Source organism: Paramisgurnus dabryanus, chromosome 1 (genome assembly GCF_030506205.2).
Source record: "Paramisgurnus dabryanus chromosome 1, PD_genome_1.1, whole genome shotgun sequence".
Lineage (NCBI taxonomy): Eukaryota > Metazoa > Chordata > Actinopteri > Cypriniformes > Cobitidae > Paramisgurnus > Paramisgurnus dabryanus.
This window is the reverse complement of record NC_133337.1, coordinates 43770492-43794284: the sequence shown is the minus strand read 5'-3', so window position 1 is coordinate 43794284 and position 23793 is coordinate 43770492. Positions and strand designations below refer to the sequence as shown.

At 35.3% G+C, this 23793-nt stretch overlaps 1 protein-coding gene across 14 annotated transcripts; it reads left to right on the top strand.

Annotated features, from left to right (window-relative positions):
• The first annotated feature begins 370 nt into the window (after positions 1-370).
• Positions 371-23793, top strand: LOC135744536 (scavenger receptor cysteine-rich domain-containing protein DMBT1-like). 14 transcript variants are annotated; one of them, XM_073815072.1, is made up of 34 exons: positions 371-435; positions 593-665; positions 4479-4511; positions 4762-5067; positions 5477-5512; positions 5684-5725; positions 6272-6577; positions 7604-7639; positions 7781-7822; positions 7963-8268; positions 8669-8704; positions 8877-8918; positions 9309-9614; positions 10514-10549; positions 13306-13341; positions 13514-13555; positions 13709-14014; positions 14758-14793; positions 14954-14995; positions 15145-15450; positions 18007-18042; positions 18202-18243; positions 18399-18704; positions 19910-19945; positions 20118-20159; positions 20315-20620; positions 20789-20818; positions 21034-21153; positions 21248-21432; positions 21651-21811; positions 22283-22525; positions 22684-22846; positions 23150-23252; positions 23404-23793. In XM_073815072.1, exons 2-33 carry the CDS (start codon positions 617-619, stop codon positions 23243-23245), a joined length of 4110 nt encoding a protein of 1369 aa, XP_073671173.1. In that variant the 5' UTR covers positions 371-435; positions 593-616; the 3' UTR covers positions 23246-23252; positions 23404-23793. The 14 variants fall into 14 exon arrangements, with proteins under 14 accessions (XP_073671173.1, XP_073671175.1, XP_073671176.1 ...); XM_073815074.1 differs by lacking the exon at positions 10514-10549; XM_073815075.1 differs by lacking the exon at positions 13306-13341.

Sequence of the window (23793 nt, the reverse complement as noted above, 5' to 3'; positions counted from 1 at the left end):
ATGAGTAGAAAAGGTCTGAACAAACCTGAAACAAAACTGAAAGTCAAACTGACACTTGTTTGTTTGTTGCCACATATTTTAAGCATTTTAACATTACACTGTAGCTGATGTGTGTATACACAAAACTCTTTCCTGAACAAGCAAAGTTTTATATTATTTTAAAGTAATAAATTAATTTTGTTTCAGAATACTAAACAATAACTGTTTAAATGATTTTCAACCATACATCATTTTCAATAGGAATTCTCATGAGAACAATAGACTGGTGTTAATGCTATTATGACATTGTTACCAAAACTTCTAGTTATTCTGGTTTCAGTCAAGCTCCACCCACATATATAAATTAAACCGCTCATATGAACCGGAAAGTAGTTCAGCATCACTTCATCCTGGAGAGACTGATGAAAAGAGTCCACAATCTACATTCATTCACAGGTAAAATTATATAAAAAGAGATTTCTCTTCATTTTATTCTGATATACTGAATTGTTTGTTGTACTTCATTAACTCTATAAATAAACAAATCATTAAAATGAATGTAAAACAAGTATACATTACCTATAAAAACTAGTTTTGTTGTTTCTAAATGCAGGTGCAAGAAGTAAAGTTTTTCACTATGAGGTTTCTAATCTTATTGTATGTGTCGCTACTGCTGATGACTAATGGTAAGAGTTTTATATATTGGTTGCCTTAATTTTTTTAATCAAATAAACTTTTTTTTTTTAAACAAAATCTTTTTTATCTTGACTATAAAGAACACTCTTAAAAATTATATGTTAATTATTAACACATTGTTTGTGTTATATTATTTAAAACATTACAGTATGTCTCATTTTATGCTGAGTTAGGGGCTGTGTACACCAAAACTTTTAAACGCGTCTGAAAACGCCTTGAGGACGCCGAATGCCAGCTGTTTTTCAGCTGAGTGCCAGCTTTCTTCAGCTGAGCGCTTTGATAGCTGTGATACTTCAGCTGCGAGCCGGTTGGTTGCTGTGGTAATGTCCCGCCCCTCCTCCACTGTGATTGGGTGGCCGTGTGAGAACTGACATTGACGAGCGGAGCTTTTCTCCCAAAGTTGAATCTCTTTCAACTTTCGACGCTCAGCTCCGAGCGCGGAAAAACCGCCGAGCGCCGGTTTTCAGCGCGGAAAAAACCCGCTTGCGGCTGGCTTATTTGAAAAACGCTGAGCTTCCATTGGAAACAATTGAAAACATGCGCCGGCCGCGGGCGTAAAAGTTTTGGTGTACCAACCCCTTAATTAAGTAAAAAAAAAAGTGCTGTTCACAATTGCAGTGACGCTCCGTCTTTTTACCAGTAAGACATCATTCACACATCAGTATAAAAATACCGGTAAATTCTAAGGCCCTGTTTACATGAGAGCATTTGCGTTTTAAAACGGCATTTTAAAATGAAAACGATCCTCGTTTATTAGGGTTGTGAGAATTAATCGGGCAAATGCGCGTTTTCTCAATGAATGAATTTGAATGAATTACGGTGAAATGCAGCCACATCAAAAAGCCAGGGGGCGCTCTCGTGCAGAAACACCATTTGTGCCACAGAAGAAGTAGCATTACTAACCAACCCAGTCTCACCCCATGGCGTCAATATTTGACGACACTAGACCATGCGTCAATATGTTGACGCGTCGGGTAAACCTTTCGCGTCATTTTTTGACGAACTGGGGACTTCAATACTATTAAGTCCGTTGCATTCTCTTTCCTATTTCTTACCATTTTCGCGTCGGTTTAGGGTTAGATTTACACAATGACATCCCTACCCAAACCTAACTCTAACCCCAACGCCAGGTGACAACTGTTTAATTTCGCGTACACTGTTTACTTTTGCGTAATCTAACCCTAAACCGACGCGAAAATGGTAAGAAAATAGGAAAGAGAATGCAACGGACGTAATAGTATTGAAGTCCCCAGTTCGTCAAAAAATGACGCGAAAGGTATACCCTCCGCGTCAACATATTAACGCATGGTCAAGTGTCGTCAAATATTGACGCCATGGGGGGAGACTGTGTTACACTAACACTATTCCAGGAAATATCTAGAGGCATATTTATATCGCTGTTCTTCGGATTGTTTCAGGTATTTTCATGATAATAAAGAATATTTTAAATGATTGTGTTGACGAGTGTTGCTTTTTAAATGCACGTTATAAATGTAACAAACTTGTAGTGATTTTAGATTGATAAAGACTTTCTACTGATCACGGAGCCGTAGTACATGCACAAGCTGTGCATGAAACACTGAATCGGAGCCTTACTGTATTTTTCAGAAAAACACCAAATAACTTATCTTTCCTTACCTGTCGCTGTTCAGTGCATGTGTGTGTTCCCTCACACGCGTTCTCCGACTAAAAAGCGTGGCCGGCTAAAGTATTAAACATGAATATGACGTTAATTAATTTACGTCACGTGCATGTCCGCCGCTAGCAACACGGAATTAGCAAAAAGCGCAATCGGCTAAACGAGCATTAAATATTAATATGACGTTGATTTTATTGTTTTTAATAATTTATATTCACAAAACTTATCAACAAAAAATCGATTAAAAATTAAGAGACAAATGATATGAAACAAAATTCATTTTAAAGTAGAAAACAAAACTTAAATTAAACTAGAAAATAATGTCTGACTCATTAAAATTCTCCCTTCATATTGGCCTTTACAACGCCCTAAATGGCATTTAAAATTACAGTCTATCTTTTGTAATAAGCTAACTAAATTTAAACAAAACATAAACAACATTACAACAATATTCAAACCCAACAATACTCAAACATAAATATAAAACAGACATTATCTATAAGGATACATGTTAAAACAATCTGATATAGCGTTTATAATAGCTGGTTGGTAGATTTTTACTATTTTTGGCAAAACCTCCGTTGCAAACCTAGATTTACCTGAATAAAAAAAATTTTTACTTTGAAAATGATGCGCTGTCACATCAGTTAACATCATGTTAACATCAGCTGTTCATTTACATAAGTCTCTCTGCATTCATTTACACTGCAGCGCAACGTCTGGGTTCTCAAAATAAAACAGGGTCTTACAAACGACCCATTTATGAGGGTCGAAAAAGGTGGCGTAGTGTAAATGAAATGCTTAAACGTGACAAAAGTAATGCTTTTTAAATGTTCAACGCATTAATGTAAACATAGCCTGAGAGAAAGCGGAAGTTACCTGTGGCACGCCCCGCAAGCTCAGTGTCATATTTGTAAACAATGGTGGGTTATATCCACGGTCCGAATTTTGTTGTTTTCACATCTGTGGCAAACGCTGATGGTCACGAAGTTGCTCGTGCCCAAACAACATTGTGTACGACGACGTCAAACGGAACCTGCGTTTGCACATTACAGCCGTTTCACACCGGCTGCGTGGCGTATCTGTTGCGTGTCAGGTGCGTGGCGGCTGCGTCGCGTTTTCTGTGTCTGTACATACCAGAAGCGTGCTTGACGCGGCGCTGCTGACGCCCTGCTGACGCGCTGCTGTTGCTATAGGTAACATATATTTTGCCTGGAAACACTTCCAAGACGCTTGCATGTGGTGTGAAAAATAGGCGTCGGTCCTATTCCTAGCATGCACGCGTTTTCTGAGACGTGCGTGTCATGCAGGCGGTGTGCACGGTCAAACCTGCTAACACGGAAGCCTAAATAAAAACCGACACGCCACGCAGCTGAGATGCTTACGCCACGCAGCCGGTGTGAATCAGCCCTTAGGCTTCACAGAGAATGTGCTAAGGACGTTGGCAATTTGACAAATAGATGGTAAGCTGTTTTAAACAAATTTAGTGAAGAAACGTGGATGTTATCTTCAGGTGTGCTCGACTTTTAAGCAGCATGTGTGAGGAAACGTCCGTAAACAGTGCGGGAGTAAACGCGTCATCTGCATAAAAACGTTATGATTGGCCCGAAGCTGTCAGCGCGGTCTGACGTCGTCTATTCTTAATGCCGGTAATCCTACATTTTTCGATTACACATAGTGCTTACCGGTAAATTTCTGGTAATCTTATAACCTGTCTTACTGGTAAATTGGCAGCACTGATTTACCGGAAAGGTTCTGTTCACACATGACCTGTTAACTGCAATTTACCAGTTAACTACCAGGAAAGACAGTAGGTGTGAAAGGGACTAATGACTACACTAAAATAACATAGACTGAATGTTACATAAAACACAGTAACAAATAATTTGCTGCCTTAAATTTTTGTTTAATCAACCCTAAACTATTATTTATCTTGACAAGAAATGAGTTGCTACAACTTTTAAAATTAAGTTGACTGATTTCAACTATATTTTATAAGTTATAACAACTTATTCATAGTTAAAAAAAAAAACTTAATTAAAGTTCAGTTTCTTTGGTTAACATCCATATGATCTTTGTACTGTCAGCGTTGCTAATGTTCTGTAAATCTGGTTTCGAAGTGTACTGTATGAAAATGTAAACAACTCTCTTTTTCTTTACGTAGTTGTCTGGACACTAATTATACCACCAAGTACAGGTAATTACAGATATTTGAATTAAAAGCAGATCTTTTTCTCATATAAAATGGAGGCTAGTTGAATTATAGGATATAAACAGACACAAGTCTCTAAAATACAGTAGGTTTGAAGTTTCTTCATCAAATATTTTCAATGTTTTGTATTTATCAGGTTAATATTTCAGCTGCATCAAAGCTGCATTAATGTTTTTCACGTATACATGTTTAACACAGTGTTCTTCTGTTTTTTATATTGTTTTGTTGATGATAGACATCAGATTGGTGAATGGTGGCAACTTGTGTTCTGGAAGAGTGGAGATTCTTTATAATGAAGTTTGGGGGACCGTCTGTGATGATTATTGGGATCTATCAGATGCTGCAGTGGTTTGTCGACAGCTGGGCTGTGGTAATGCTACAGAGGCAAAGAGCAGTGCTTATTTTGGTCAAGGATCAGGACAAATATGGATGGATGATGTACAGTGTACAGGGAATGAAACTAAATTGACAGACTGTTCAGCAACACCACGAGGGACTCACAACTGTGGACACATTGAAGATGCTGGAGTCATCTGCCAATGTGAGTTAAACTTATTTATGATGATACACATTTTGCAAACTATACAGACAGGGCCGTTTCTAGCCATTTTGACACTGTAGACGAAACCCCAATTGGCAAAAAGATCATACAATTTTACATGCAATATTACATTAAAAAAACAAAAATCTTCTTAAGTTTTTATCTTTTGACAAATTGTTTAGTTTGGTTTAAATAAATTGTCCTGATCTCTGTGTCCTGTGTTTTTTTTCTCAATATGCCAAATGTTGTCAAGATACAGCATCATGAATGGCACTATGGCAGCTTTGCAGTTAAAATAAGACTAGCCAAACAGTTCTTATAAAAACATTCAGTGTCTTAGTTAACATCCATTTAATTTCAGGGTTGATATTGTACTGTGAAAATTTTAACAATTTCTTGCTCTCTTTAGTTGGCAGGACACAAACAACTGCAAAACCAAGTACATGTAAGTACAGATATTTGAATTACAAGCAGATCTTTTTCTCAATGAGTATAAAATAAAGCTTTGTTGAATTAAAGGATTTAAACAGGCATACGTCTATAAAATAAGTTTAAGGTTTTATCATCTTTAGCATTTTTTTTTCAATTGTGTGTATTTGTGTGTTTAATCTTTTAGCTACACCAAGGATATTGAACACAACCATCTCAGGATTCAAAGGTAAAGAAGTTCGTGTTTATTAAAATTCCACTATTATTATTATTTTTTATTATTATGTTTAATACAGTATTACAGGCCACAACATTAAAATCCCACACTGACACTTCTGTTTTTAGGGGCCAAGCCCGCAGGGCAGCAGGCCCCTATTGCGTTAATGGTTTTCTTCTTCTTATTATTATTATAATTCATTTTCTTCTTCCCCAAATGGAGTCTATGGCAGCCCTATGAACCGTACATAGGAAACTTATGAAATTTGGCACACTTGTAGTGGTGGTCCTAAATAGTCATGTGACCAAACGATGGGGTCTCTAGCATTAACTCTATAGCGCCACCAGCAGTTTAAAAATTCAATATTCAAATGGTTATAACTGTAGAATAATTTGATCAACAAAAATCTACCTAGTACATCTGATTGCTCAACTCAAGCTCATTACAATGAACACCTTACATTAAGACTCCACGCATTACAGTAGCGGCCATTTTGAAAAGTACAGTATTTAGTTTTTTCGCTACTACTTTTGTTTTATATTGTTTTGTTGATAATAGACATCAGATTGGTGAATGGTGGCAACTTGTGTTCTGGAAGAGTGGAGATTCTTTATAATGGAGTTTGGGGGACCGTCTGTGATGATTATTGGGATCTATCCGATGCTGCAGTGGTTTGTCGACAGCTGGGCTGTGGTAATGCTACAGAGGCAAAGAGCAATGCTTATTTTGGTCAGGGATCAGGACAAATATGGATGGATGATGTACAGTGTACAGGGGCTGAAACTAAATTGACAAACTGTACAGCAACACCACGAGGAACTCACAACTGTGTGCACGGTGAAGATGCTGGAGTCGTCTGTCAATGTGAGTTAAATACATATTTTAAACTTTGTTGTCTTGTTGTTCATTTTGTATTTATACAGTTTAAATAATCATTAAGGCACTGAAGTATTAATTCAGGAAAATACATGTAAAGACCATTTTAATTTGAGTATTTATTTTTACATGTTTAATTTCGTACAACAAAGTGTTTAAAATATACAATTCTTAGGTGATTTTGTGGCAAAGCAAACTAACATTTTGCTAATAAACAAATGAACTATCATTGTAAAACAACATTGGTGTTAAAAACATGGCAAACATTTTCCAGCTGGATAGGTTTTGGTCCTCTGACCTTTATCATTGTTTCAGTTTTGTTTTGATAAATATGCATGAGGAAGAGACAGAAAGACTTATACTTAGTGCTTATTTTGGAGACTAAAACCTGTGTCTCAATCCAAAGGCTGGATCCTTTAAAGGCAAGGACTCAATCTTTGAGGGTCGCAGCCTCCAAATTGATGTTTGACATGTTTGGCTCTCTGCTTGTTCTCTCCCACATTCATCAATATTATCACTCATTAATCACATCAATTAATTATATATAAAAAAAAAATCTTTGGTGGGAAAAATATGTTTTGGTGTCCGCTAAAAAGTTTCCTTTGTGGCAAAATCCCTGCAAAAAAATAAACATTTATAATAATAAAATAATTTGTAAGCTCTCACTGGCCACATAAAATGAGGTTGCAGGCCGGATTTGAGTTTGACAATCCTGCCATACTTTGTAAGGTTGAGCAAATGTGTTTTGTTAAGGCAGACTTTATGAAGTCAGCGTTGTTCGAACCTCTCTGACTCAAAATTTTCGTAAATTGTTCACTAGACTCAGCTTGGGTTCTTTTATGATTTGTGGTAACAGTCTGTTTAAACCCCTTACGTTTTCAGAACTTTTAACTCAGCCAACTAAACAATTTAAATAAAGGATGAAGAGGTCTGACATTTTTACAGTGCTGTAGAGAAGAAAATATGAACATATTTGTATGTATTTTATAATTTAACAATCTCTCTTTCATTTAGTTGGCTGGACACAAACAACTGCAGCACCAACTACAGGTAATAATAGACAGCTAGAAGTTAAAGCAGATGCTTTTTTCTCATAAACTCACATTCTAGTTTAATTATAGGACATACACACATGTAAGTCTATAAAACAAGTCTATCAAATCTTTTGTGTGTTTAATCTTTCTGCTGCAGGTATTGAACCAATATTGAATACATCCACCGCCGGATTCAAAGGTAAAGAAGATACAGATGTTTGAATGTCTACTATTATTAAAAGATTGTTCTTTATGTATTCACATTTGTATCACGTTATTAAGAGTTATATCATGTAAAAAACAAAATTTTTTCTTTTCATTTTGTTTTCTTGATAATAGACATCAGATTGGTGAATGGTGGAAACTTGTGTTCTGGAAGAGTAGAGATTCTTTATAATGGCGTTTGGGGGACCGTCTGTGATGATTATTGGGATCTATCAGATGCTGCAGTGGTTTGTCGACAGCTGGGCTGTGGTAATGCTACAGAGGCAACGAGCAATGCTTATTTTGGTCAAGGATCAGGACAAATATGGATGGATGATGTACAGTGTACAGGCAATGAAACTAAATTGACAAACTGTACAGCAACACCAAGAGGAACTCACAACTGTGTGCACGGTGAAGATGCTGGAGTCATCTGCCAATGTGAGTTAAAATGATTTATGATGATACACATTTTGCAAACTATACAGACAGGGCCGTTTCTAGCCATTTTGACACCGTAGACGAAACCCCAATTGGCAAAAAGATCATACAATTTTACATGCAATATTACATACAAAAACAAAAATCTTCTTAAGTTTTTATCTTTTGACAAATTGTTTAGTTTGGTTTTAATAAATTGTCCTGATCTCTGTGTCCTGTGTTTTTTTCCTCAATATGCCAAATGTTGTCAAGATACAGCATCATGAATGGCAGCTTTGCAGTTAAAATAAGACTAGCCAAACAGTTCTTATAAAAACGTTCAGTGTCTTAGTTAACATCCATTTAATTTCAGGGTTGATATTGTACTGTGAAAATTTTAACAATCTCTTGCTCTCTTTAGTTGGCAGGACACAAACAACTGCAACACCCAGTACATGTAAGTACAGATATTTGAATTACAAGCAGATTTTTTTCTCATTGAGTATAAAATAAAGCTTTGTTGAATTAAAGGATTTAAACAGGCATACGTCTATAAAATAAGTTTAAGGTTTTATCATCTTTAGCATTTTTTTTTTCAATTGTGTGTATTTGTGTGTTTAATCTTTTAGCTACACCAAGGATATTGAACACAACCATCTCAGGACTCAAAGGTAAAGAAGTTCATGTTTATTAAAATGTATTATTTTTCTTCTTCCCCAATTGGAGTCTATGGCAGCCCTATGAACCGTACATAGGAAACTTATGAAATTTGGCACACTTGTAGTGGTGGTCCTAAATAGTCATGTGACCAACGATGGGGTCTCTAGCATTAACTCTATAGCGCCACCAGCAGTTTAAAAATTCAATATTCAAATGGTTATAACTGTAGAATAATTTGATCAACAAAATTCTACCTAGTTCATCTGATTGCTCAACTAACCCTCATTACAATGAACACCTTACATTAAGACTCCTTGCATTACAGTAGCGGCCATTTTGAAAAGTACAGTATTTAGTTTTTTCGCTACTACTTTTGTTTTATATTGTTTTGTTGATAATAGACATCAGATTGGTGAATGGTGGCAACTTGTGTTCTGGAAGAGTGGAGATTCTTTATAATGGAGTTTGGGGGACCGTCTGTGATGATGTTTGGGATCTATCAGATGCTGCAGTGGTTTGTCGACAGCTGGGCTGTGGTAATGCTACAGAGGCAAAGAGCAATGCTTATTTTGGTCAAGGATCAGGACAAATATGGATGGATGATGTACAGTGTACAGGGAATGAAACTACATTGACAAACTGTTCATCAAGACCAATAGGAACTCACGACTGTGGACATAATGAAGATGCTGGAGTCATCTGCCAATGTGAGTTAAATTTCATGATTATACAAATTTGCATACTATACAGACAGGGCTGTTTTGACACCCAAGGTAAAAAACCCTATTGGCAAAAAGATCATACATTTTTACATGCAATATTACATACAAAAACAAAAACCATGTAAAAATCATGTGATCATGTAACACTCAAATCTTAAATGCATTAAATTCAACAAAGCAGTTAAATAAAAATGTAAATACAAATAAAATGTTGTATTTTACACAGTTATTACACCAGACCTACCACATGGTATACATTATGCCACTGTGAGTTATATTAACCAGTCAGACCATAAAATAAGATGCATTGTTGGGTTTAAAGGGTACAATGAGTACATATCAGTAATGTTTGTTATCATAAACATACACTATAAGTACCTGCCATTAATACACTGGCCTGTAAGTACTATACACTTATCATGTACATACAATTTGTAAGTACAGTAGAGTTTGTTATTAGTTCTCATAAATGTACACTATAAGTACCTGTTATTAACCCACACTTGCTTGTAAGTACTAAATATTTATATTGTACATTTATTTGTAAGTACAGTAGTTTCTTGTTAGTTACAGTATACCTACACTGTAAGATTGTATATGGTAATGCCCAGTACTTACATACATAATAACTACCAAGTATGTACCCCTGATAAGTGCAGTAATGATACCCTTTAATTACCATTACATTGCCACATATTTGTCTGTAAGGACAACATATTTACCAGATATGTACAAGGTAAGTACAGGTACTGTAAAATAAAGTGCAACCAAAAGTTCAGTGTCTTGGTTAACATCCATTTAATTTGTCAGGGTTGATATTGTACTGTAAATCTGTTATAGAAGTGTACTGTATGAAAATTATAACAATCTCTTGGTCTCTTAAGTTGGCAGGACACAAACAACGGCAACACCAAATACATGTAAGTACAGATATTTGAATTACAAGCAGATCTTTTTCTCATTGAGTATAAAATAAAGCTTTGTTGAATTAAACGATTTAAACAGGCATGAGGCTCTAAACTACGTTTGAGAATTCATAATCTTTAGCATTGTTTTCAATGTTGTGTATTTGTGTGTTTAATCTTTCAGCTACACAAGAGATATTGAACACAACCATTAAAATTATTTATGATGATACACATTTTGCAAACTATACAGACAGGGCCGTTTCTAGCCATTTTGACACACTAGACGAAACCCCAATTGGCAAAAAGATCATACATTTTTACATGCAATATTACATACAAAAACAAAAATCATGTAAAAATCATGTGATCATGTACTGTAGCACTCGAATCTTAAATTTAACAAAGCAGTTAAATAAAAATGTAAATAAATATAAAATGTTGTATTTTACACAGTTATTACACCGGACCTACCACATCACATGGTATACATTATGCCACTGTGAGTTATATTAACCAGTCAGACCATAAAATAAGATGCATTGTTGTTGGGTTTAAAGGGTACAATGAGTGCAAAATGGCATATCAGTAATGTTTGTTATCATATACAGTCTTGTTCAAAATAATAGCAGTACAATGTGACTAACCAGAATAATCAAGGTTTTTAGTATATTTTTTTATTGCTACGTGGCAAACAAGTTACCAGTAGGTTCAGTAGATTCTCAGAAAACAAATGAGACCCAGCATTCATGATATGCACGCTCTTAAGGCTGTCCAATTGGGCAAATAGTTGAAAGGGGTGTGTTCAAAAAAATAGCAGTGTGGCATTCAATCACTGAGGTCATCAATTTTGTGAAGAAACAGGTGTGAATCAGGTGGCCCCTATTTAAGGATGAAGCCAACACTTGTTGAACATGCATTTGAAAGCTGAGGAAAATGGGTCGTTCAAGACATTGTTCAGAAGAACAGCGTACTTTGATTAAAAAGTTGATTGGAGAGGGGAAAACCTATAAAGAGGTGCAAAAAATGATAAGCTGTTCAGCTAAAATGATCTCCAATGCCTTAAAATGGAGAGCACAACCAGAGAGAGGTGGAAGAAAACGGAAGACAACCATCAAAATGGATAGAAGAATAACCAGAATGGCAAAGGCTCAGCCAATGATCACCTCCAGGATGATCAAAGACAGTCTGGAGTTACCTGTAAGTACTGTGACAGTTAGAAGACGTCTGTGTGAAGCTAATCTATTTTCAAGAATCCCCCACAAAGTCCCTCTGTTAAAAAAAAGGCATGTGCAGAAGAGGTTACAATTTGCCAAAGAACACATCAACTGGCCTAAAGAGAAATGGAGGAACATTTTGTGGACTGATGAGAGTAAAATTGTTCTTTTTGGGTCCAAGGGCCACAGGCAGTTTGTGAGACGACCCCCAAACTCTGAATTCAAGCCACAGTACACAGTGAAGACAGTGAAGCATGGAGGTGCAAGCATCATGATATGGGCATGTTTCTCCTACTATGGTGTTGGGCCTATTTATCGCATACCAGGGATCATGGATCAGTTTGCATATGTTAAAATACTTGAAGAGGTCATGTTGCCCTAGCTGAAGAGGACATGACCTTGAAATGGTTGTTTCAATAAGACAATGACCCAAAACACACTAGTAAACGGGCAAAGTCTTGGTTCCAAACCAACAAAATTAATGTTATGGAGTGGCCAGCCCAATCTCCAGACCTTAATCCAATTGAGAACTTGTGGGGTGATATCAAAAATGCTGTTTCTGAAGCAAAACCAAGAAATGTGAATGAATTGTGGAATGTTGTTAAAGAATCATGGAGTGGAATAACAGCTGAGAGGTGCCACAAGTTGGTTGACTCCATGCCACACAGATGTCAAGCAGTTTTAAAAAACTGTGGTCATACAAGTAAATATTAGTTTAGTGATTCACAGGATTGCTAAATCCCGGAAAAAAAAATGTTTGTACAAAATAGTTTTGAGTTTGTACAGTGAAAGGTAGCCACTGCTATTTTTTTGAACACACCCCTTTCAACTAATTGCCCAATTGCACAGCCTTAAGAGCGTGCATATCATGAATGCTGGGTCTTGTTTGTTTTCTTAGAATCTACTGAACCTACTGGTAACTTGTCTGCCACGTAGCAATAAAAATTATACTAAAAACCTTGATTATTCTGGTTAGTCACATTGTACTGCTATTATTTTGAACAAGACTGTACATACACTATAAGTTCTTGCCATTAATACACTGGTCTGTAAGTACTATACAGTTATCATGTACATACAATTTGTAAGTACAGTAGAGTTTGTTATTAGTTATCATAAATGTACACTATAAGTACCTTTTATTAACCCACACTTGCCTGTAAGTACTAAATATTTATATTGTACATTTATTTGTAAGTACAGTAGTTTTTTGTTAGTTATAGTATACCTACACTGTAAGAATGTATATGGTAATGCCCAGTACTTACATAGAGCTTCATAATAACTACCAAGTATGTACCACTGGTAAGTACAGTAATGATACCATTTAATTACCATGTAGATACTCAAAAGTAAATACCACATATTTGTTTATAAGGACAACATATTTACCATATATGTACAAGGTAAGTACACGTACTGTAAAATAAAGTGCAATCAAAAGTTCAGTGTCTTGGTTAACATCCATCTAATTTGTCAGGGTTGATATTGTACTGTAAATCTGTTATAGAAGTATACTGTATGAAAATTATAACAATCTTTTGCTCTCTTTAGTTGGCAGGACACAAACAACTGCAACACCAAGTACATGTAAGTACAGATATTTGAATTACAAGCAGATATTTTTTTCTCATAGGTTATAAAATAAAGCCTTGTTGAATTAAAGGATTAAAACAGACATACGTCTATAAAATAAGTTTAAGGTTTTATCATCTTTAGCATTTTTTTTCAACTGTCTGTATTTGTGTGTTTAATCTTTTAGCTACACCAGAGATATTGAACACAACCATCTCAGGATTCAAAGGTAAAGAAGTTCAGGTTTATTAAAGTTCCACTATTTTTATTATAATTATTATTATATTTTTTTCAAATATACATGTTTTACACAGTGTTACAGGTCACAACATTAAAATCCACACTGACACTTCTGTTTTTTATATTGTTTTGTTGATGATAGACATCAGACTGGTGAATGGTGGCAACTTGTGTTCTGGAAGAGTAGAGATTCTTTATAATGGAGTTTGGGGGACCGTCTGTGATGATGTTTGGGATCTATCCGATGCTGCAGTGGTTTGTCGACAGCTGGGCTGTGGTAATGCTACAGAGGCAAAGAGCAATGCTTATTTTGGTCAAGGATCAGGACAAATATGGATGGATGATGTACAGTGTACAGGGAATGAAACTAAATTGACAAACTGTTCATCAAGACCAATAGGAACTCACGACTGTGGACATAATGAAGATGCTGGAGTCATCTGCCAATGTGAGTTAAATTTCATGATTATACAATTTAGCATACTGTACTATACAGACAGGACTGTTTCTAGCCATTTTGACACCCAAGGTAAAAACACTATTGGCAAAAAGATCATACATTTTTACATGCAATATTACATACAAAAACAAAATTCATGTAAAAATCATGTGATCATGTAACACTCAAATCTTAAATGCATTAAATTCAACAAAGCAGTTAAATAAAAATGTAAATACAAATAAAATGTTGTATTTTACACAGTTATTACACCGGATCTACCTCATGGTATACATATGCCACTGTGAGTTATATTAACCAGTCAGACCATAAAATAAGATGCATTGTTGGGTTTAAAGGGTACAATAAAGGACATAGATACCGAGTACAAAATGGCATATCAGTAATGTTTGCTATTAGTTATACGTACATTATAATGATGTATCTAGTATTACCCAGTACTTACATAGAGCTTCATAATAACTACCAAGTATGTACCACTGGTAAGTACAGTAATGATACCATTTAATTACCATGTAGATACTCAAAAGTAAATGCCACATATTTGTCTGTAAGTACAACATATTTACCATATATGTACAAGGTAAGTACACGTACTGTAAAATAAAGTGCAACCAAAAGTTCAGTGTCTTGGTTAACATCCATTTAATTTGTCAGGGTTGATATTGTACTGTAAATCTGTTATAGAAGTATATTTTGGGAAAATTAAAACAATCTTTTGCTCTCTTTAGTTGGCAGGACACAAACAACTGCAAAACCAAGTACATGTAAGTACAGATATTTGAATTACAAGCAGATATTTTTCCTCATATGGTTTAATATAAAGCTTCGTTAAATTAAAGGACTTAAACAGACATAAGTATATTAAATAAGTCTAAGGTTTTATAATTTTTAGCATTTTTTTCAATTGTGTGTTTAATCTTTTAGCTACACCAGAGATATTGAACACAACCATCTCAGGATTCAAAGGTAAAGAAGTTTAGGTTTATTGAAGTTCCACTATTATTATTATTATTACTACTACTATTTTATCACATATGTTTAACACAGTGTTACAGGTCACAACATTATAACCCACACTGACACTTCTGTTTTTTATATTGTTTTGTTGATGATAGACATCAGATTGGTGAATGGTGGCAACTTGTGTTCTGGAAGAGTGGAGATTCTTTATAATGGAGTTTGGGGGACGGTCTGTGATGATTATTGGGATCTATCAGATGCTGCAGTGGTTTGTCGACAGCTGGGCTGTGGTAATGCTACAGAGGCAAAGAGCAATGCTTATTTTGGTCAAGGATCAGGACAAATATGGATGGATGATGTACAGTGTACAGGGAATGAAACTAAATTGACAAACTGTACAGCAACACCACGAGGAACTCACAACTGTGTGCACGGTGAAGATGCTGGAGTCATCTGCCAATGTGAGTTAAAATTATTTATGATGATACACATTTTGCAAACTATACAGACAGGGCCGTTTCTAGCCATTTTGACACCGTAGACGAAACCCCAATTGGCAAAAAGATCATACATTTTTACATGCAATATTACATACAAAAACAAAAATCATGTAAAAATCATGTGATCATGTACTGTAGCACTCGAATCTTAAATTTAACAAAGCAGTTAAATAAAAATGTAAATAAATATAAAATGTTGTATTTTACACAGTTATTACACCGGACCTACCACATCACATGGTATACATTATGCCACTGTGAGTTATATTAACCAGTCAGACCATAAAATAAGATGCATTGTTGTTGGGTTTAAAGGGTACAATGAGTGCAAAATGGCATATCAGTAATGTTTGTTATCATATACAGTCTTGTTCAAAATAATAGCAGTACAATGTGACTAACCAGAATAATCAAGGTTTTTAGTATATTTTTTTATTGCTACGTGGCAAACAAGTTACCAGTAGGTTCAGTAGATTCTCAGAAAACAAATGAGACCCAGCATTCATGATATGCACGCTCTTAAGGCTGTCCAATTGGGCAAATAGTTGAAAGGGGTGTGTTCAAAAAAATAGCAGTGTGGCATTCAATCACTGAGGTCATCAATTTTGTGAAGAAACAGGTGTGAATCAGGTGGCCCCTATTTAAGGATGAAGCCAACACTTGTTGAACATGCATTTGAAAGCTGAGGAAAATGGGTCGTTCAAGACATTGTTCAGAAGAACAGCGTACTTTGATTAAAAAGTTGATTGGAGAGGGGAAAACCTATAAAGAGGTGCAAAAAATGATAGGCTGTTCAGCTAAAATGATCTCCAATGCCTTAAAATGGAGAGCAAAACCAGAGAGACGTGGAAGAAAACGGAAGACAACCATCAAAATGGATAGAAGAATAACCAGAATGGCAAAGGCTCAGCCAATGATCACCTCCAGGATGATCAAAGACAGTCTGGAGTTACCTGTAAGTACTGTGACAGTTAGAAGACGTCTGTGTGAAGCTAATCTATTTTCAAGAATCCCCCGCAAAGTCCCTCTGTTAAAAAAGAGGCATGTGCAGAAGAGGTTACAATTTGCCAAATAACACATCAACTGGCCTAAAGAGAAATGGAGGAACATTTTGTGGACTGATGAGAGTAAAATTGTTCTTTTTGGGTCCAAGGGCCACAGGCAGTTTGTGAGACGACCCCCAAACTCTGAATTCAAGCCACAGTACACAGTGAAGACAGTGAAGCATGGAGCATGATATGGGCATGTTTCTCCTACTATGGTGTTGGGCCTATTTATCGCATACCAGGGATCATGGATCAGTTTGCATATGTTAAAATACTTGAAGAGGTCATGTTGCCCTATGCTGAAGAGGACATGCCCTTGAAATGGTTGTTTCAATAAGACAATGACCCAAAACACACTAGTAAAAGGGCAAAGTCTTGGTTCCAAAACAACAAAATTAATGTTATGGAGTGGCCAGCCCAATCTCCAGACCTTAATCCAATTGAGAACTTGTGGGGTGATATCAAAAATGCTGTTTCTGAAGCAAAACCAAGAAATGTGAATGAATTGTGGAATGTTGTTAAAGAATCATGGAGTGGAATAACAGCTGAGAGGTGCCACAAGTTGGTTGACTCCATGCCACACAGATGTCAAGCAGTTTTAAAAAACTGTGGTCATACAAGTAAATATTAGTTTAGTGATTTACAGGATTGCTAAATCCCGGAAAAAAAAATGTTTGTACAAAATAGTTTTGAGTTTGTACAGTCAAAGGTAGACACTGCTATTTTTTTGAACACACCCCTTTCAACTAATTGCCCAATTGCACAGCCTTAAGAGCGTGCATATCATGAATGCTGGGTCTTGTTTGTTTTCTGAGAATCTACTGAACCTACTGGTAACTTGTTTGCCACAAAGCAATAAAAAATATACTAAAAACCTTGATTATTCTGGTTAGTCACATTGTACTGCTATTATTTTGAACAAGACTGTACATACACTATAAGTTCCTGCCATTAATACACTGGCCTGTAAGTACTATACACTTATCATGTACATACAATTTGTAAGTACAGTAGAGTTTGTTATTAGTTATCATAAATGTACACTATAAGTACCTGTTATTAACCCACACTTGCCTGTAAGTACTAAATATTTATATTGTACATTTATTTGTAAGTACAGTAGTTTTTTGTTAGTTATAGTATACCTACACTATAAGAATGTATATGTAATGCCCAGTACTTACATAGAGTTACATAATAACAACCAAGTATGTACCACTGGTAAGTACAGTAATGATACCATTTAATTACCATGTAGATACTCAAAAGTAAATACCATATATTTGTCTGTAAGGACAACATATTTACCATATATGTACAAGGTAAGTACACGTACTGTAAAATAAAGTGCTACCAAAAGTTCAGTGTTTTGGTTAACATCCATTTAATTTGTCAGGGTTAATATTGTACTGTAAATCTGTTATAAAAGTATATTGTGTGAAAAATTATAACAATCTTTTGCTCTCTTTAGTTGGCAGGACACAAACAACTGCAACACCAAGTACATGTAAGTACAGATATTTGAATTACAAGCAGATCTTTTTCTCATATGGTTTAAAATAAAGCCTTGTTGAATTAAAGGACTTAAACAGACATGAGTATTAAATAAGTTTAAGGTTTTAGCATTTTTAGCATTTTTTTTTCAATTGTGTGTTTAATCTTTTAGCTACACCAGAGATATTGAACACAACCATCTCAGGATTCAAAGGTAAAGAAGTTCAGGTTTATTGAAGTTCCACTATTATTATTATTATTATTATTACTACTACTATTTTATAACATATGTTTAACACAGTGTTACAGGTCACAACATTAAAACCAACACTGACACTTCTGTTTTTTATATTGTTTTGTTGATGATAGACATCAGACTGGTGAATGGTGGCAACTTGTGTTCTGGAAGAGTGGAGATTCTTTATAATGGAGTTTGGGGGACCGTCTGTGATGATATTTGGGATCTATCAGATGCTGCAGTGGTTTGTCGACAGCTGGGCTGTGGTAATGCTACAGAGGCAAAGAGCAATGCTTATTTTGGTCAAGGATCAGGACAAATATGGATGGATGATGTACAGTGTACAGGGAATGAAACTACATTGAAAAACTGTTCATCAAGACCAATAGGAACTCACAACTGTGGACACAATGAAGATGCTGGAGTCGTCTGTCAATGTGAGTTAAACTTATTTATGATGATACACATTTTGCAAACTATACAGACAGGGCCGTTTCTAGCAACCCAGTCTCACCCCATGGCGTCAATATTTGACGACACTTGACCATGCGTCAATATGTTGACGCGGAGGGTATACCTTTCGCGTCATTTTTTGAAGAACTGGGGACTTTAATACTATTACGTCCGTTGCATTCTCTTTCCTATTTTCTTACCATTTTTCGTCGGTTTAGGGTTAGATTTACATAATGACATCCCTACCCAAACCTAACTCTAACCCCAATGCCAGGTGACAACTGTTTAATTTCGCGTACCTAACTCTAACCCCAACGCCAGGTGACAACTGTTTAATTTCGCGTACACTGTTTAATTTTGCGTAATCTAACCCTAAACCGACGCGAAAATGGTAAGAAAATGGGAAAGAGAATGCAACGGACGTAATAGTATTGAAGTCCCCAGTTCGTCAAAAAATGACGCGAAAGGTATACCCTCCGCGTCAACATATTGACGCCTGACGCCATGGGGTGAGACTGTGTAGTTTCTAGCCATTTTGACACACTAGACGAAACCCCAATTGGCAAAAAGATCATAAATTTTTACATGCAATTTTACATTCAAAACAAAAATCATGTAAAAATCATGTGATCATGTAGCACTCGAATCTTAAATGCATTAAATTCAACAAAGCAGTTAAATAAAATGTAAATAAATATAAAATGTTGTATTTTTCACAGTTATTACACCGGACCTACCACATGGTATACATATGCCACTGTGAGTTATATTAACTAGTCAGACCATAAAATAAGATGCATTGTTGGGTTTAAAGGGTACAATGAGTACAAAATGGCATATCAATATTTGCTATTAGTTATACGTACATTATAATGATGTATCTAGTATTACCCAGTACTTACATAGAGTTACAGTACATAATAACTAAGTATGTACCACTGGTAAGTACAGTAATGATACCATTTAATTACCATGTAGATACTCAAAAGTAAATGCCACATATTTGTCTGTAAGTGCAACATATTTACCATTATGTACAAGGTAAGTACATGTACTGTAAAATAAAGTGCAACCAAACGTTCAGTGTTTTGGTTAACATCCATTTAATTTGTCAGGGTTAATATTGTACTGTAAATCTGTTATAGAAGTGTACTGTATGAACATGTTAACAATCTCTTGCTCTCTTTAGCTGGCAGGACACAAACAACTGCAACACCAAGTACATGTAAGTACAGATATTTGAATTACAAGCAGAACTTTTTTTCTCATAGGGTATAAAATAAAGCCTTGTTGAATTAAAGGATTAAAACAGACATACGTCTATAAAATAAGTTTAAGGTTTTATCATCTTTAGCATTTTTTTTCAACTGTGTGTATTTGTGTGTTTAATCTTTTAGCTACACCAGAGATATTGAACACAACCATCTCAGGATTCAAAGGTAAAGTAGTTTAGGTTTATTAAAGTTCCACTATTATTATTATTATTATTACTACTACTACTATTTTATCACATATGTTTAACACAGTGTTACAGGTCACAACATTATAACCCACACTGACACTTCTGTTTTTTATATTGTTTTGTTGATAATAGACATCAGACTGGTGAATGGTGGCAACTTGTGTTCTGGAAGAGTGGAGATTCTTTATAATGGAGTTTGGGGGACGGTCTGTGATGATATTTGGGATCTATCAGATGCTGCAGTGGTTTGTCGACAGCTGGGCTGTGGTAATGCTACAGAGGCAACGAGCAGTGCTTATTTTGGTCAAGGATCAGGACAAATATGGATGGATGATGTACAGTGTACAGGGAATGAAACTAAGTTGACAAACTGTTCATCAAGACCAATAGGAACTCACGACTGTGGACATAATGAAGATGCTGGAGTCATCTGCCAATGTGAGTTAAACATCTTAACAAAACAATGTGAAGTTGTGTTGTATGTTTTGCATTGAAATTGAGTTTTGAATCACATAATCTAAAGTTTTTAGATTATTGTATACATTTTTATTCATTTATTTACAGAAGTTGTAAATTTTAATTTTAACAATCTCTATTTTTCATTAGTTGGCTGGACAACTCCAGCACCAACTACAGGTAATTAGACATTTGTTTTATTTTTTAAGTGTGTAAAACATAAATTAGTTTTTTTTTTTAGATTATTTCTTTTTCTGTTATCTTTCAAATAGTTGTGGATTTGATTTTAAGTGAATTAAATAATTGTGTTTATGTATGAAAAATATGTAACTGTTTGTGGTCCTATAGATAAAGGTTTATTATATTCAAAATCATTTACTATGTTGTTGTTTTAGCGGTGAAAGATCTCTGCTCTGAACTAAACTGTACTAAGGATGAGTGGTGTGGAGAACAGAATGGTGTTTATGGCTGTTTCTGTAATGGAGATCACCCCACATCTGACCCTGACACTTTTGGTTTGACACAATAAGTGAAGTTTCAAACAAATGATCCGTTTATTTAATCATTCAGCACTAATAACATGTTTATTATTTTGTGTTTATATCTCAGATGTATATGAGACGTGTGAAGGCAGCTCTGCGTTTGTATCTTTGTCTCGCTGTCAGCTCTTTGAAGCTGGTTTTCCTGCTGATCTCTTACACCTGAATGACCCCCGCTGTAAAGGAACTGTCCGAAATGGCAGAGTGGAATTCGGTTTTGATAACAATGAACACATTTGTGGTACAAGTCTTATGGTAAGATTACTATTTGATTTAAGTATTTGACTCATGACTTACAATTGACTCGATGGAAATAGTTTGAAAGAAGGAACATGTTGGAAAATTTAGTCAGAAGTAAAACATGCTGTCCTATACTGTAGCATGCTGTAGATTAGGCTTTTTCACTCCAAAAGGAAGTAGTTCACGGATATCACAGGGTCTAATTCAGATATTACTTTGTCTCTATTCCACAGGCCAATGGCACTCACTTCATCTATGAAAACTTTATTCGCGGTGAGCCAGACTTAACATCTCTTGAAGGTCCCATCAGCAGAAAGACAATTCTGAGCTTGCATTTCAGCTGTATTTACCAACAAACCCAATCGGTTTCCCTGGACATGCACCCTTTGGGGAGGTAATGTAGGCCTTATTAAATATAACGATTTAAAGTTTTACTTCAATATTTTCTTATGTAAATTTTAATCTATTATGACAAACTATATGTATGTCGTTGGAAAGGTCTAAGAGTGTAGTTTTCATATTTCAAAACTTTTTAGCAGTAATAATAATGCAGTGACAGTAATTTATTAAATTGTGACAAAAGTATGCCGCAAACCATTGACACCTAGTGGCCATTGTTGGAAAAACCACTAAAAGTGTAACAAACTAAATTTTTGTGATCATTTATGTATAAATTGTATAATTTATTGAATTATTTTTATTTTTAAAAATAAATGTAAGCTGCTATAATTTTTTTATTTAATATTTTAACCTCCAGACACATGAAAAACTTGAAAAGTGTTTTCTTTTAAACAAGACTGAGAGTAGGCTTCTAGACCAAAAAGTTAAGGGGTTAAACAGATTTTGTTTTTGAACATTTCAACAGTATCGTGAACAGAAATCTTGAAGGTCAAGGGACGTATCAGGTCAGGATGGTTCCATATCTGGATGCTGAATTCTCCAAACCCTTCAATGGAAGTGTTGATGTGGTGGTGGATGAGAAGATTTTTGTTGAAGTTGGTGTTGATGGAGTTGACCGTCATCAGTTTGTCTCAGTGATTGACGGATGTTGGGGTACACCTGTGAACGATCCTCTGTCATCTCTCCGCTGGGATCTCATCACTGGAGAGTAAGATGATGTTTTGTGTTTGATAGACCTAAAGGGGTTTATTTTTTTGCTGATGTACCTTTAAGACTTGATGCATATTGCATCGTGAGTTTGTCCAATATAGTGTTTATCACAGTTATGTTCTGTTAAATCCTTTAAGATTTGATCATTTTCAACAGGTGTCCCAATCCACATGACAACACAGTGAAGATTCTGCAGAACGGCGTCTCTACATCCAGCCGCTTCTCGTTCAGGATGTTCGTCTTTACTGCAGACTCCAATAAAGTTTACCTGCACTGTAACATTCACCTTTGTCTTTTGAGCCAAAACAACTGCTCATCGGTAGGTTCATAAATCCTTTTATTTCTGATATTGTCTTTATTGATATTGTGAACTTCTTTTTGAACTGACAGTGGTGCTTATATAGTAAAGAATGTTTAAGATTTGTTTAGGGAATTACTTATATTACATATTTATATGTGAATTTTTTTAATCCAGTAAAGTAGTTCATCTGATTTGTGAGTCTTGGTCTGAAGATGATTTCACAACAGTGTGAAAGCAATTTTAAACTGATTAAAGCAATGTGCAAATTTTTGGCATCACCCTTAATTTTCAATATTCAGATTATATATTTCAATTTTTTAGCATTGTAACCCTGGACATCACGCGAGACGGCGCAGATCTGTGAACTTTCATGACACTGCCTCCATATCTATGGGTCCACTCGTTTGGTCTAAATGAAACTCAGGTAAACAATAAATAGTTTACTTTATATAATTAGATTCACCTTCCACAATTACATTCAAGTCACTATATTTATGTATGTAACAGATATGTCAAAGGCACATTTATGCACTAAACCACTTTCTATTTCCTGTTTACACATATTTGGTCCCCAGAACAAGTTTGGAGGTCTCCAATAATCCCCCAAGAAGGACAGTCCCGTGTCTATGTGGCTCCTTGATGTTATTGTTTGTTTTGTTCCTACTAGCGGATTTCCAAAAAAATGACATCTAATTTTCATAATCTTTATTATTTCCAAGTTTTTCTGTTCTCTACTCTACTATGATAATAAATAACTGAGATTATACTTTGGTGTGCAAAGGGAGATTTAGTTATAGAAGGTGATTTACGTTCCTTGTAATAATCACATATAATCATAATTTTTAATAATCATAAGTCGATTGGCTGACATGAAACTGACACGACTTGTGCAACATGGTCAATGTAAAATTATTATTTGTTTTATGATCTTATTGTAAAAGTTATTGCTTTTATAATAAAGCCCT